This window comes from Drosophila obscura, unplaced genomic scaffold (assembly GCF_018151105.1).
Source record: "Drosophila obscura isolate BZ-5 IFL unplaced genomic scaffold, ASM1815110v1 contig_192, whole genome shotgun sequence".
Taxonomy (NCBI): Eukaryota; Metazoa; Arthropoda; class Insecta; order Diptera; family Drosophilidae; genus Drosophila; species Drosophila obscura.
Window position 1 is genome coordinate 45,140 of NW_024542781.1, and position 15,405 is coordinate 60,544.

The window sequence follows — 15,405 nt, forward strand, 5'->3', positions numbered from 1 at the left end:
TGGATTTAGTTTTTGTCTTTTATGAGTAGTGATCAAAATTAATCGATGGCCTCTGACGAGAATTCTAACAAAACGTCATCTTCAGCAAGTATTAATATTGCCAAGCAAATATATCCAAAGCCTTTGTCGGCATTACGGCTGGGTCCCATTAAGGATGAGCTAGGATTTACCCTCACCGAGAGGGTGGCTCTGAGGCAAGCGTGGAACCTAATCAGGTCTCGAGAGCGACGATTTGGCCAGGATGTATTCCATACGTAAGAAACGAAACATTGGGTACCTCTGATCTACTCTGGTGCCTAATTAATATAATGTACAGATTTTTAAACGAGTGGTATTGGACAATCTATAAATTCAAAATTGGTGGAGAAATCAACTTGGCGCACTTGCACGGCCATTCTCTGACATTTATCCGCTTTGTGGGCGCTCTTATCAATGAGCAGGATCCGATCATGTTCCAGGTGATGCTAAATGACAATAACCAAACACACAGCCGCTGCAAAGTGCGAGGGGAGTACATTGGGGTGAGTAACGGTTTTAGTTTGGTCTCGTCTCTCCAATCCGTGTGACGTTATCTCTGCCCTACCAGATGCTGGCCCAAGCCCTTACGGACTACCTTCTGAAGGTACTCGATAAGGTGAGCTCACCATCGTTGGAGCGAGGCTTACAGCGAATAGTTGAGAAATTCAAGTCCTATCAGGATATCGAAACAGTGAATAGCAAAATGAGCTACAATCGTCGTGTGAGCAAGAGTAACTTTAGCTTGCACAAGTTCTCGATATGAGACCATTTCCTCATCCGAAATTGAATGCGACTAGTTCTACAATCAGCAGGGACGTCATAGAATCGCCAGCTCCAATCCATTCAACACCAAGGCAAAATCGAAATTATATCGTGCTGTAGTCGTATACGTACGAGTATGCCGTATACAGCTGGACTGTATAGTACAATGCTGCTGCCACAGCCACTGCTGCCGTCACAGTCAACGTTGCTGCTGGCGTCGCTGCGGCCATTGATTTCGTTTCGATGTTAAGCGCGTTTCCTTTGAGAAATTCAGTTTTGCTCGGACGCTCAACGCGCATTCGCACGTTTCAGCAGTAAAGCGGTTTGCATTTATAGAACTGAAGCCGATCGGTATAGTTGTTCGAGTGCTACCGAATTATATATAAATCCCGAAATAATATAGCCGTAATTACGGCCCAAGCATTTGATTTTATCGTGTTGTTTTTTATTCAAACTGGAACATGGTTGCCACCGAGGACATTAAAAAGGTAAGCACAGGTAGCACATAATATACGAATTTTACGTAAACCATATTATGAGAAATCACAATGATTTTTAAAACTTATAATCGGAATTATGTGTGAAAGATAAGGGGTAATTTCTAAAAGAATCAATTTTGTGGTTAATGAATAAATAATTTAAACTCTTTATCAGGGCAGCTAATGCTTGAAGCAATATTTCTAAAAAGGTTATATTATAATTATTTCATTTAGATCACCCACATAAAGGGGTATTTAAAAATCATTTGTATTAAATAAATTATAAAATGTTATATTGACCCACGCTTTGTGGGCGTGTATCCATATTTTTCGGATTGGGTTCGTTAGGGAAAATAATAATTATAATTATAGATTTTTTAGACCTATCTTTTAATCTACGAACTAATTTATTGGCCACGTATTGTAAAATATCTAATCAATATTTTTTTGGCTGCCAAAAAATGTATACAAACTGCAAGATTTATACAAGCTACTGCTACTTGAACAGCTCTGTTAATGATTTGAACCGTTTTGAATAGTTTCAGAAGGTTGCCAGGCCGTCTTAGAGCTATCAGAGGTCATAAACCATCGATTAGGTCTATCACAGAGTACCACAGCATCAAGAGTTATGTACCTACATATGCACACTTGGGAGTATTGCAATCACACTGTGAATTTCTGGGCACAGATTACGTCCCACTCGACACTCAGCTGGGACTTCGTCCAACACCTCTTAATGAATTACCAAATAACTTGATTGGGAAGTCAGTCAATTGAGCACGGGGCCAAAAGATTCTTATCAAAATGAGGAGAGGCGTAGGGGCCATAAATACATGTGTATCAAGATTTCGGGGCTAACAGCAGCATGGCGGGTGATCGCCATGCGGTTCACGCAGTCACTAACTGTTTTCGATAATGGCCAATTAATTGTTTACCTTTGAGCGTGACGCTTGACACTTTAAATTGAGATTTCAAGCAAACGGTTGCCACTTGCTGGGCCCCACACTCGACTAAATGAATCATGTGTGGGCCCGCCCTCCAGATAAGTGGCCGAAATATGGCCTTATTTCGGCTACTGTCCCATATCGCTTGTACATATATTATCACGTTGTGACAGTAAAACAATAACAACAGCAGCAATATAATATAATTTAGTCGTATGTACATAGTTTCAGTCGCGTGCCCATCAGCTTTTGTATATTTACACCAGCTTATCTTGCTTGTTTCGAACTGTGGGGCAATCTGCACTGCAAAAATAATAATATTTACATATCAATATTTTTTGGCATTCCATGGCCACCGCATCCCCCATAAATACAAAACTATAAAACTGCCCAGAAATTGGAAAAAATATTGCCGAAACTCTTTGAAGTGATTTTGTGAATCAATTCACCAAAAACCTCTGTAACTCAGTTTAGAAAATTAGTTTATTTTGGTACTGGTCCAAATTTCTTGTTTCTTTCATCCCCAGGGAACTGAAAAAATCTTATTTGAGCTCCAGACTTTTCATAGAGCACAAAAGACTTTATTGTAAGGGCAAATTAATCGCGTCATTTGTTTACGAGCGTAGAGAAAGACTTTGTATTATATGTTCTCAGATTAAAATGTATTTTTGTATTCTGAATGATAAAATGAATGAATAATATGTATGATGAATAATGAAAGTATCAATGTTGTTTATTGTGCTGAGTAAAATCCAAGTAAAAAAAATGATCAAAACTGTTTAAAATGGGTTCAGATTTTTTATATCCATTTTATAACCATCCATAAGTGAGGGAAGTGCACTTTTAAAGTATACATTTAGGCTCCTCAGAAAACACCGCCACCACCAGTCTACAAATATGTACACTGTACATACATGCATACAAAACACACCTTGATGTATCTTCTTGTACCCACACAACAATATCACTTTAATTACCTCATGGGCAATGGACTTGAGCGAATTAAGGGGCATCAATAAAAGAAATTGTCTATCGCTGACTGCGCTGCCATGGGGAATAATAAAGACAAGGAAAATGTGGGCGTGTAAGAGGTAGCATTGAATATTAAACGAACGGTCCCATAAATGTATGTACATATGTATGTATATGTATGTATACACCTGTTCAAATTTATAGGAACAAGCCTCTTAAAACCGACACACGAGCGCAGTGGAAGGCACAAGGCGATAGCTGAACTTGACATCGTGAAAACGGAAATGCCATAAGCAATAATAAGAGTCAGCAGCTAACATCGAAGTTTTATGTACTCTTAAATTTTTGATAATTATAGTAGCATCCCTATATGAATATATAAGCTATATAAGCTTTGATCCTTATATTCGTAAGGTTTGGCTTATCTCAAAAACAAGAAAATAATTACATATGTATGTTCATATTTATATACATTCTGAAAATATATATACTTGTACTTATAATATTCTCGTTTGTGTTGCATATGTCTTGTGCAAATCGTAATGCACTTTGTAATGAAGTAGAGAGCAATGTAAACAGAGCAAAACAAATGACGCCGACTAATTAGCATGTGATGTGGATGAGCCGAACGCGCCTCTATCAGTACAGTGGGTGTGTCTGTTTTCTCGCTGCCTCTTTCTAGCGATCTCTCTCTCTCTCTCTCGCTCGCTTGTTGACTCTCTCTCTCTCTCTATTTTTCTACCGCCAACTATCCCTCTCTGTCGCTCTTTTGGCATATTTATATGCCTGTGTGACTTGTTTTGGGTGTGAATCTGGCGACAGGTTTCTTTTGGCATGCACTTGACGCCATTAAGATTTACGTGTTTTATTTTCAAATTAAACATTCCGCTTAAATTACATTTTAAACGCTCGCTTGCACTCCCCCCAAGGATTCATCATTTTCATAAGGAATGAATTTCCAAGCATATGTAGTTGTTGTCGTCTAATCAGAAACAAAAACTAGTTTCTATTTATAGCCGGGGTAGAGCTGATAGACAGGGGTCTCTTTCCTGCCATTTGGCAAGTGCAACGCATCGAAATGCATTTAGCAGTTTAATTTTAACTGGCAAAAACATTGCAGGAAGCATTGTTTCCTTGGACTTTGATCGGTTCAGGTGCGACGCCTTATGCGTAATATGTGCGCAGAATGATCTGTGGCATAACTTTAAAATTTATTCTATTTACGAACTATTCAGATCACAGTACTTAGATGGCAGACAACCTCTTGAAGGCATTACGATCAATGTTCGGGTGGTTTCATGCGTCTTCTCCAACAGGTTGCCCTAGTATTTTGGTGGCCTACCTGCCATGCCAATTCTGTAGAGATATTTCATCTGTTTGTGACGTACAACACAAGATTCGTGTGCATTTAATGCGCGTAATCCGTTGGCAATACAATGAAATGCCAACAAAGCGCCAGATAAATAAAAGTTCTATGCAAAGTAAAAGAATTTTCGCAAAGAATTGAGATCAAAATACGTTTTTTCGAAGAGTCCAACGATTCAGTCGACTCGAGGTGCCCGCACGAGACAAACCGTTGCCCACGAGGCTCAAACTAAAATTAGTGATCGAAAACAAAAACAACGAAATATTCAAATATAAATATATACATACATATGTATATGCACATCTTTCTTACTATAGATAATTAATATGAACAGATAAAAATAAGCACAATATAAACCGAAATATACAAACCATAAATTAGTGTTTTTTTAGACAGAAAAAAGTGTCACTAAATTGGACAGAAGTGCGTTTTGTGTGTGTGTGTGTTGACTTACATAAGACGTTGGGAAATAACAACCCGGAAATCGGGCCAGTTTTAAATGGATTCGGATAAAGTAGTTCGTGCCATGGCGCGCTGGTGGCAGGTAAAGGCAACAACTTGTATTCTCAGAAATACCAACAGTAAAGAGTTTCATCTGGCTAACGATTAACTCTAGCTAAACAGCAGATAGGATTTAATTGAAACAAGTGGCACTTTTATCATGTAATCATCATAATTTTTCTGTTATTTGTTTAGTGAACAAGCAATAAGTTGTACAGAATTATTTGGTGTTTCTTAAAGTGACCCCTTTTATTTTAGTTTTCAGATCACTTAAATTAGTCGATTGATACCTTTTTAATGTTTTCCACATTTTATAACTTGCGTATAATGAATTAAGCCCAGTCCAAATTAAGATTGCGAATTTATACATAAACAGACATAGGGTTAACAGAAAAGAAAATAGCATTTTAAAACCAATTAAAATGATTGATGTGCTTAAAATCATGTCGGATTTTCCAGGTGATAATTAATAAATATAATAAAATAATTCCCTGTTACAGACTGTCAGCCAAGAGGATGGTGATCCCTCAGCTCGCAACCCAATGCTATATGACCCACTGCAGGATGGTGTGGTTAAGACTTCAAAGACCCGTCAATACCTAGCTGCCCTGATAAGTAAGTGGCAAACATAATTCGGGTTTCTTATGAATCGATAACTAAAAGTTGTTCAACTTACAGTGTGTTTGGGAGCCGTTGCCGCGGGCACAGCTTTGGCGTGGACCAGTCCAGTTCTAGATCAGATCAGTGTACACCCTCCAACTAATACAACAGCCGGTAACTCAACAATGGGAAACTCTACAATTGCAAATGGAACCAGCCCAACACTGTTGCCTCTGCCAAGCGATGACCGTCTGCAACTAACAGCCGGCCAACGTAAGTAACTTATATTAAATTACAAGCATAGGCAATCGAACTCCACTCGGTCGTCATCAAGTAGATAGGGTTTATTGTACTTAGTTGTAATTCTAAGTGGTACTCATAGAGTACAGCCAGGGGTATATTAAATTGATGTGAATTTATATTACAGATAAACATATATATTGTTGAACAGCATCAATAGCCAAGACCGTTTACGTGTTCTCTAAATCTTGACGATATCACAGACTATTGGAGCGAGATTAATAATATTCTATATGCAGATTTCTGTATTAACACACTTAATCCACTGTGTTTCCACCTCTCTTACGTTCCAAGTTAGACTTACTTGTCAAGAAAAACCAAACTCCCCTTCCAGTCAGCCCAAGACTAAACTTTCTTTATAGTTACTGAGTAACGAGTCGAAAAGGACTGTTCCTTTTAACTAATCTCTTGAATAAGTGCATGCAATAAACGTGATTGATAATAAAATATAAGAGCTTGCTTAATTAGTGATAAGATAAGTGATAAGATAAGTGATAAGTAGATATTGTTTCATTTTAATTATTTTATTATTTTTATTATTTGGTTTTTTTCAGAGACCTGGGTCAGCTCCCTGCTGGCTATTGGCGCCTTTCTGGGTGCCATGCCCACGGGATACATTGCCGATGCCATAGGGCGCCGCTACACAGCAATGGTCATGAATGTTCCATTTATTTTGGCCTGGCTCTCGATTATTTTCGCCAATTCAGCTGGCTGGCTGTATGTTGGACGCTTTCTGATCGGTGAGTGGTTACTATCTTTTGAATATACATATATACAAGTTGACTAACAATCTGTGCTCTATCTAGGCATATCAACGGGCAGCTTTTGCGTGGTCGCACCCATGTACATATCCGAGATTGCCGAGACAAGCATTCGTGGAACCCTGGGCACTCTCTTCCAACTGTTGCTTACCGTTGGCATATTGTTCGTGTATCTGGTGGGATCTATGGTGTCCTGGACCACTTTGAGTACGCTCTGCTTGTTTGTGCCAATCCTTCTGTTTTTCGGCCTGCTCATATTGCCCGAGACGCCAGTCTATCTGCTCAAGAAGGTGAGTGAGTGCCCACTTAAAATTATTGCCACACATCTTCAAGCCTCTCTGTTGTCTTAAATTGCAGGGTCAACGTGCCGAGGCCGCCCTCTCATTGAAGTGGCTCTGGGGTCGCTACTGCGACTCGCGCAGTGCCATCCAAGTCATTCAAAATGATCTGGACCAGGCCGCAGCCGATGCCGGCATTATGGATCTTTTCAGTAATCGTGGAGCCCGCAACGGTCTGGTCATCTCCATACTACTGATGTTCTTCCAGCAGTTCTCGGGCATCAATGCGGTCATCTTCTACACAGTGCCGATCTTTCAGTCCGCAGGCAGCACTCTCGATGCGTCCGTCTGCTCCATCATTGTGGGCGTAGTGCAGGTGATCATGACGCTGACCGCCTCTCTGCTGATCGATCGGGCCGGACGAAAGATCCTGCTGCTATTCAGCAGCACCGTAATGTCTATCTGCCTGGCCATACTGGGTGCCTACTTCGACATGAAGGACAGCAACAAGGATGTCTCCTCCATTGGGTGGCTGCCGCTGCTCTGCGTGGTGCTGTTTATGATCACTTTTTCGGTCGGCTACGGACCCATTCCTTGGCTGATGATGGGCGAGCTCTTCCTGCCTGACGTCAAGGCCACTGCCGTCTCGATCACTGTGATGGCCAACTGGCTGTGTGTGTTTATCGTTACCAAAAGCTTTGCCTCCATGATCGAGTCTCTCGGATCGGACGTCACATTCTGGTTCTTTGCCACTTGCATGGCCGTTGCCACAATCTATGTGGCCACAATGCTGCAGGAGACGAAGGGCAAGAGTGCTAGCCAAATACAGTCCTGGCTAAATGGCCGTTAAGAGTTGCGGGAGCGCAACTAGTTCTCCTATTTTGTTTTTAGCTTAGTTTAGACAGGTGCCATTGTACTCGTAGGTAGATATGAAGTCACGACCCACACAATGCTGAAGGAAAACGCTCATCGGTTAGCCGATGATTTTATACTTTTGCAAATGGGATAAGTTCTGAATAGTTTCGCAAATACTGTTTTCAAGTCTTTTACTTTTTCGATAACTCAAACGTGTTGATATTTTCCCCTCTACTTGACTAAGGTTTTGGAAGGGTATAACCACTTAAATCCAATAGATAATATTGATCAAACTGTACAATTATTCTTATCAATATTGCACAATGTTATTCTTAAGTATATACAGTTCAATTAGTTCCTAAGTACTACCCCTTCCCTTCATTTGATAAGTGAATCTGAATTGGGAGAAGACTCTGTGCTCGTCCTGTTTTATCGCCTTCTTATTTGTAGCACTTTATTTAGTATATGTTTAAGCATGGATGGGATGATGGATGACAAACACTCTACTCTACTGTATGTACATACATGTGTATATATGTAGTTGATAATAAAACTAAACTGTACAGCAATCTCACGTGTAATGTATGCTTGCTTGAGCGCACTTAGTGATAACGATAACCTCTGGGCTTCTGGGCATCTGGGCATCTGGGTACGCCCATTAAAATGAGAAATTAGTAAATTATCAGGCACTGTCTGTCGCACCAAGCTCCGATTGCAGTCGCCCCACGTGGCATTGGAGACAGGCCACGCCTACCTTTGGCGCCAGGGTTTGTCGCGTCGCTTTCTACTCTCTTCGCTTCCCTTGGGGCTTGGTCAATGTGAAGGTCACCGTCGTTTGATTGATTGATCGACATCGAAAGCGACGCACAAAATGAAAATTGAAATCGTGCCAGCAGCCGCCTGAGTTGAGAGCTGTCTCATTTCCACATTCCACTTCGATCGCCTGCATTTCTATGCAAATATTGAATGCCAATTACAGGAAGCTCGACAAAGTCCGTATTTGTTTGGATATTTGCTCAACTGGTCAACAGGTTGTTGACATATATCTATATTTTATTAAGCAATAATCGTAAATGGCAACTACTCGTACAGCGGGTAAATGGCGAGCCTCTAGCATGGGGATCGGTATAAAAAACTGTCACTGAAAATTAGTAGATATTGGTGACAAGTCGCGATAATTGCAATTGCCGTTTTATCGTTTAAGTGCATGGTAAATAAATGAATAAATAAATGGATCGATTGCGGATAATCCCAGGCGAAAATAAAGTGTACATAAATGAAAGAAATTGCAAAATGTAAATTTCAACGAATGTTTATGCGGGACATGGAAACTTCTAAGAGAATTTCCATGTGCACCTACCTACTCTATACATTTGTTTACTTGTATCAACCAGGGGGGATATTTTTATCAATCAATGGGGTATAAAATATGACACATAACATTACCCCTTGAACACAAGCCTCATGATATGGGAAACGTGTACGAGCATTAAGCATTTAAAAATAATTAGTATGTGTAGCAGGTTGGCTTTATTTGTACGGTGGGAACCCCCAGAAGCAGTCTCGAAACATTTAATGTGTCTGCCACAGACACAAGTGTCAATTAGCACGCACGTTTGCCGGCTGGCCAGCGACTTTATGGTAAGTAAATTTGTATGTGCGAGTGTGTATGCTTTAACTGTATCGAGAACACATCGAATTAAGTCAATACCCCGGGGTGGGTCTGGTGCATGCTAATGAACTTCCTTAAAGCTGAATCGGATCAAAGTGATCCAACGTTTTCCACAGAATATCCGGAACTAGAGGTCTTTGAGCAGCATAACAACACTTTAAGTTTATTTATTGCTATGACATTTGTAGTCAAATAAGGCTGAACCAGACAATTGTCTGAAAGGCGCACAAAGTGTTGATAAAAATCCCGCAAATTCCCAGCTCAGTTCTCTCGTCTCTGCTTTGTTCAATGGTCGCGTCTGAGTGGCTGTTTAATTCGATATAATAGTCGCTGATATCTGTACTATGTACATACGTGTCTCTCTCTTCTATGCCTATTAGTGTTTTGAGTTTGCGAGTATATACTATTTGCTCTGTCTGGCGACTAAGCATGGAATTTAAATGCGTCTGTCATAATTTCTCTGCTTAATTTTGCATGCCAAATCAAACAAAAGCGTCAAAACATTCCCGCATCCACATCATTTCAGTTCCGGCAGCCAAACAAAACTGTAAGCTCTGATCTCTGCTTAGCCAGACACCAGACAGTTTTTTTCCACAATATACGTACAATACGCGCCGCCGGCTATTACTACGAGCTATAATTTTCCAGTGTTTCATTGATTGTGTTCTAATTGATAATTTCGGCTAATATAATGGGTGAGTCGACCTACTAAATGAGCTTTATCAGAATGGTGTTTTATTTTGTACACATACGTAGCTGTCTGTGATTTGTTGCCTCGCGCCTCTGCGCGGAAAAATTGGGCAGAATGTTTACCCTTGAATTATTCCAAAAAATACAAAAAAAATTATCAAATAATTGTTGTGCTTAGATTGGGGCCGAAACTAAACGCATTATCGCACCCACTGTTTTCTTAAATCTAAATAGCAAAATCTTTCCTTAGTTTCGATTTGTTGCCGTTGAGTTCGGATCACAAATTGTTGTCCCACTGTTTTAGCATTTTGAGCTAAGATCCTTGGCTACCACATAATCATTTGTTGTATTTTTCTTTCTCTGTGAGTAAAACAAATTGACACTTAAAATCTAAAGCCGACAGATATAAATGTGTGTTCCAAAAATAAAAGGATATTGGTCCTTTTTTATATATTTTATTTTTTTTGTCATAGCAATTATTATATTCGAATCATGTCAGAAACTTTAAGGACTTTATGTCACCTCAACGAACTATTTTGCAATGGACACCTGTTACTTAGTACGTCAGAGCTCTCTATAGTCAAGGTTTAGAATCATATCTCTATATACTTGACTGACAACAAAAAAATTGGTTTCATTTTCGTGGCGCCTAAGTACTTTTGACTTATCAAAATAACTCTTATTAAATGATTCGATCGCCTGTGTTAGTGTTTAATTAGTGAACGAATCAAAAAAAAATGTTTGATCAGTTGGAGGTAGCTGGCTCGTAAAAACAGAAAAAACCCGTGATAACCTTCAGAGTTTTAAAAACACTAAGCTTATGGAACATTTTTCCAAGATTGGTAATTTAAGAGTAGGTGATAATATTTACAGGAAGAAGTTCATAAAATATGTTTCAATTATAATAAAAGCTTATCGAATACAGCAACAAAATATTCATTTCTAGCCACTTGATTAGTTCCGAGGGTTTCATAAAAACGATTTAATTTATATCCCCAAAATTTGGAAAGTCTGGTGAAGCCAATATATTACGTTTTTGGGTTAAGCTGAAAATGTTGTATTGTTGTTTCTTTTTCCATACTTCCATTTCGATCTGAAGGAGCCAACTTGAATGCCAAGTTTTCCATAGTCACATGCGAGATACTCTTCAAAGCCATATATGGCTCTCCATAACAAGGTGTCACACTCTTTTCACGTGCTCCAGCTTACTCACTCAATTTGTGTCAATATTTTCGACTTGCTGAAGCGTAAAGCTGCAGAACTGTAATTAACGGAAGTAACTTAAGCATTACTAATCAAAACAGTTATTTACGCAGTCGGTGGCATTTGATTTGTTTGCCCATGTGTGGATATGGTGGGTAATGATTAAAAGGGGCCAGAGGCTACTTGATGATTAGAGCTAAGTTCTTGGTATCCCACTAACATCCCAATCAGCCGCCGTGCCGGACTGAACCGGGGCTGGATGCCAATTCATTGAAGTGGGGCAGGCGCCCTTTGCCGTCGGGTCGTGTAAACAAACAAATTGAGATTGGGGCACCTTCTCTTTGTCAGTTTTTTTGTTGCAGTCTTATCACACAGATGCACATACAATATTTTTGTATGTAGGTATGTAGGCCAGTTCAAGTGCAAAATGCACACACAAATGGAGCAATATCAACCACAACAACCAACGCAACAACAATAATATAAGTTTTGAAGAGAGATTTCGATTCGATGCCGACGCCGATGCAATGTGGCTCGATGGGAGAGCTAACGCTGATGAATACTAGATGAACGGGAGGCCCTACCCCCTGATAAGATAATGCACATGTAAGAGCACTTGTCGATGAGCATTATTGACTGAGTATTGATTTCGAATGCCGGTCATAAAAGGCGGAAAATCTTTAAATTCGCGCGATTCGGCGATCCAAGCAGCATTCCAGTTCTGTGCTGTGCGGTATACAGTTTGAATCATACTTCTAGTGCGGATTTTCTTGGCTTGATTTTGAAGGATATGTAAGTAGGGAATATGTGACAGTCAAAAGTTGCATCTGAAAAATCCTACATCCGGGACTACAGCGCAAAATTCATGAGAGCAATAACTGATTACACAGCATTAGCCATCGGAAAGTGTCAACAGTGCTTGTTAAAATAATTACACAAATATATTCCCTAATGATAATTACGGAAAAAGTTTAAAATTCGACAGACAGCTTTTTTCGCACTGCAATTAAATTAATTTTGTTAATGAATACATAGAACGCGATTTTTTATGTATTAATTTTCATGAATGTGTAAAGATCTGGCTGGCCAAATGCTTTGATAACGTGATAAACGAAAAGCAGACAGTTAATGTTGGGAAATGTGTACGAACAAAGTGAAAGTGAATTAATGGGTTGGAAGCTGTCTGTCTAGCAGTCATATCTGTTTACGTGATTCACTGCATTCTACAGAATGGACCGTGAACGAAACATGCCAGGCTAAGGGTCAAGTATAAGCCACTTGGAAATTTACAGGCGATTGAATTACTAATGGGGATAGCGTCATTAATCCACGTCCACTGATTTTCTAATGAGATTCTTTCGCTTTTTTTTTGTGTTTTGCTTTGGCAGCTACTGCTCCAATCGCCAGTCTATCCAGATGCCGTCAGTAAGCCACGAAGAAGAGACAGCAGCTAAATATTCCTATACGGAAGTCAGATCTTTTCAAATAGGAGAAGGAAACCCAAGCAATATGGCAGCCGAACCAGTCAAGACTGGACGCATTTTTATGGCCGCTGTTGCAGGTGAGTCAAGCTGTGATCCACTTGGACCCAAACCATGTGCCTAACCTGCTCTGTGACTTTTCCCCAGCCAACTTGTCCGCATTTGTGGTGGGCACCTGCCTGGGCTGGACGTCTCCAATTGGACCCAAGCTCAAGACCGAAGATACTTCCGACTCGCCGTTGAGCAGACCCATTACATCCGATGAAGATGCCTGGATATCCTCGCTGATTGCTATTGGAGCGCTAATTGCTCCGTTTGTAGCTGGGCCTTTGGCCGATCGCATTGGTCGCAAGTGGGTGCTGCTCTCCAGCAGTCTCTTCTTCGTTTTGGCATTCGGAATTAATATGGGCGCCTCAGAGGTGTGGATCCTATACCTGTCCCGACTGATTCAGGGATTCGGCGTGGGGTTCGTGATGACTGTGCAGCCCATGTATGTGGGTGAGATTTCTACGGATAATGTGCGTGGAGCTACTGGCTCCCTTATGCAGCTGTTTATTGTGGGTAAGTCTCGATAGTTAGATATTTAACTTCCCTTGAGGCAAACTTCATTTCCCCCTTCCCCCTTTTAGCTGGGATTCTATATGTCTATGCAATTGGGCCGTTCGTCTCGTATATGGCTCTACAGTGGTGTTGCATTGTGGTGCCCGTGATCTTCGATGTGGTCTTCTATTTTATGCCCGAGAGTCCCCACTATTTTGCCGGGAAGGGACGCAAGACGGACGCACTGCGTTCGCTACAGTTCCTGCGTGGCCAGAGCGCCGAGGGAGTGCACGACGAGATGGCCGAAATACAGTCGAGTGTGGAGGAGGCCATGGCCAGCAAAGGCACCATTATGGATCTGTTCAAGAATCCCGGAAATCGGAAGGCTCTGTTCATCTGTGCCGGCCTGATCTCCTTCCAGCAGCTGTCGGGCATCAATGTGGTCCTTTTCAATAGCCAGTCGATCTTTGCCAGCGCCAACACAGGCCTGGATCCCGCCATTGCCACCATTATTATTGGCTGCGTCCAGGTGGCCTCATCAGGTCTGACGCCGATCGTGGCCGACCGACTTGGCAGGAAGGTGATGCTGCTGACTTCCGCCAGTGTGATGACTGTGGGCCTGACGGCACTAGGCGCCTTCTTCTACATGCAGCTGGTTGTAGGCGACATCTCCAGTGTGGTGTGGATGCCAGTGCCAGCGCTCGTCATCTACAACATTGTCTACTGCACGGGCTTCGGGCCCCTGCCCTGGGCTGTGCTCGGCGAGATGTTCCCGGCGAATATCAAGTCGTCCGCCTCGTCCATTGTGGCGAGCACCTGCTGGACACTTGGATTTCTGGTTACCTATTTCTATCCCGCTCTGGATGCCCTTGGTTCCTTCTACGCCTTCTGGCTGTTTGCCGGCTTCATGGTGGTGGCATTCTTCTTTGTCCTCTTCGTGGTCATGGAGACGAAGGGCCTTAGCCTGCAAGAGATCCAGGATCGACTCAATAGCAAGAACAACTAAGCGATGGACCTATTTGTTAATATATATATATTTGTCGTTTAAGTCCTTGAGATCTTATATGTATGTATATCTTAGGTCTAAAAGAAAGTATTTTATTGGATAGTTTTTAAGTTAAAAACTCAATTTTGTTAAACTGTTGCCTGCTAATATTTAAATAAAAATACTGTTTAGTAATATGAAGAATAATATGATACGAATACTGTCTTATTTTATTTTTATACCTATACATTACAATTTACTAGTTTGAAATGCATGAATGCAAGTTCTCAAATGCATGTGGGCACCTCTCTGACGAGGTCCACCGATACCAAAAAATATCTATAAAAACACATTTCCATATATGTAATTCCGTAGCGATATTATAGTCTAAACATATTGAACGAAAATTAATTTACACAATCGACATATTATTTTATTAACTTAAATTCAAATATGCAAAAATTAACTTTTTCGGTAATTCCCTGAAATTTGAGTTTGCGAATGGATTGGTTTTTGGCAAACCTTGTCATAGGGTTATGTTATAGGGCTATAGTCAAGAGGTGCGTCATAGTGGAAAAACAATTTTGAAAGTCCGGCTTATTTTGAAATTTTTACCACTTGCAATGCGTGCGCCTGTCCCAATAGACATGAGAGAAATGCCCATGTATAGTTCCAAAAGTTGACAAACTCTTATGTTTATTACACAAGGGAACAAAATTGAAATGTGTTTATCGAAAACTGATTAAAGTTTTTTACTAGTTTGAGGTCGCTGATTTAAAATCTGATCTCCATTTTTTCCCTTCAGAGTTTTTATTTTTCCATCAATAAAAGTTCAACGAGAATAAACGTGTGAGTCGCTATAGCCGTACTCAGTCAGAATATAAATTTGTGAGCTTAATTTATTTTTTATTTATATAGAATTGTACGAAATTGTACATCTACAATGCCGATTGCACATCTAAAATGTAGATTCTACTTACACAATGTAGATTCTACAT

At 40.5% G+C, this 15,405-nt stretch overlaps 3 protein-coding genes and 1 long non-coding RNA gene across 5 annotated transcripts; 3 read left to right on the forward strand and 1 right to left on the reverse strand.

Moving 5' to 3' along the window:
- Positions 1 to 45: 45 nt before the first annotated feature.
- LOC111080930 lies at positions 46 to 1,208 on the forward strand. Its single transcript, XM_022376795.2, has 3 exons — positions 46 to 254; positions 317 to 521; positions 587 to 1,208. Exons 1-3 carry the CDS (start codon positions 46 to 48, stop codon positions 779 to 781), a joined length of 609 nt encoding a protein of 202 aa, XP_022232487.1. The 3' UTR covers positions 782 to 1,208.
- On the forward strand, positions 1,179 to 8,405 carry LOC111080926 (facilitated trehalose transporter Tret1-2 homolog). 2 transcript variants are annotated; one of them, XM_022376791.2, is made up of 6 exons: positions 1,179 to 1,268; positions 5,543 to 5,657; positions 5,721 to 5,915; positions 6,497 to 6,682; positions 6,749 to 6,993; positions 7,061 to 8,405. In XM_022376791.2, the coding sequence occupies exons 1-6, from the start codon at positions 1,242 to 1,244 to the stop codon at positions 7,829 to 7,831; spliced, it is 1,539 nt and encodes a 512-aa protein (XP_022232483.1). In that variant the 5' UTR covers positions 1,179 to 1,241; the 3' UTR covers positions 7,832 to 8,405. The 2 variants fall into 2 exon arrangements, with proteins under 2 accessions (XP_022232483.1, XP_022232482.1); XM_022376790.2 differs by lacking the exon at positions 1,179 to 1,268 and adding an exon at positions 4,732 to 5,085.
- On the reverse strand, positions 4,804 to 6,337 carry LOC111080932. Its single transcript, XR_002608556.2, has 2 exons — positions 5,719 to 6,337; positions 4,804 to 5,650 (listed from the first exon to the last, which is right to left on the reverse strand). It is a non-coding gene; the product is annotated as an uncharacterized LOC111080932 (long non-coding RNA).
- A 3,680-nt stretch (positions 8,406 to 12,085) lies between the features above and the next one.
- On the forward strand, positions 12,086 to 14,590 carry LOC111080928 (facilitated trehalose transporter Tret1). Its single transcript, XM_022376792.2, has 4 exons — positions 12,086 to 12,193; positions 12,790 to 12,962; positions 13,030 to 13,443; positions 13,512 to 14,590. The coding sequence occupies exons 2-4, from the start codon at positions 12,818 to 12,820 to the stop codon at positions 14,426 to 14,428; spliced, it is 1,476 nt and encodes a 491-aa protein (XP_022232484.1). The 5' UTR covers positions 12,086 to 12,193; positions 12,790 to 12,817; the 3' UTR covers positions 14,429 to 14,590.
- The last annotated feature ends 815 nt before the right edge of the window (positions 14,591 to 15,405 follow it).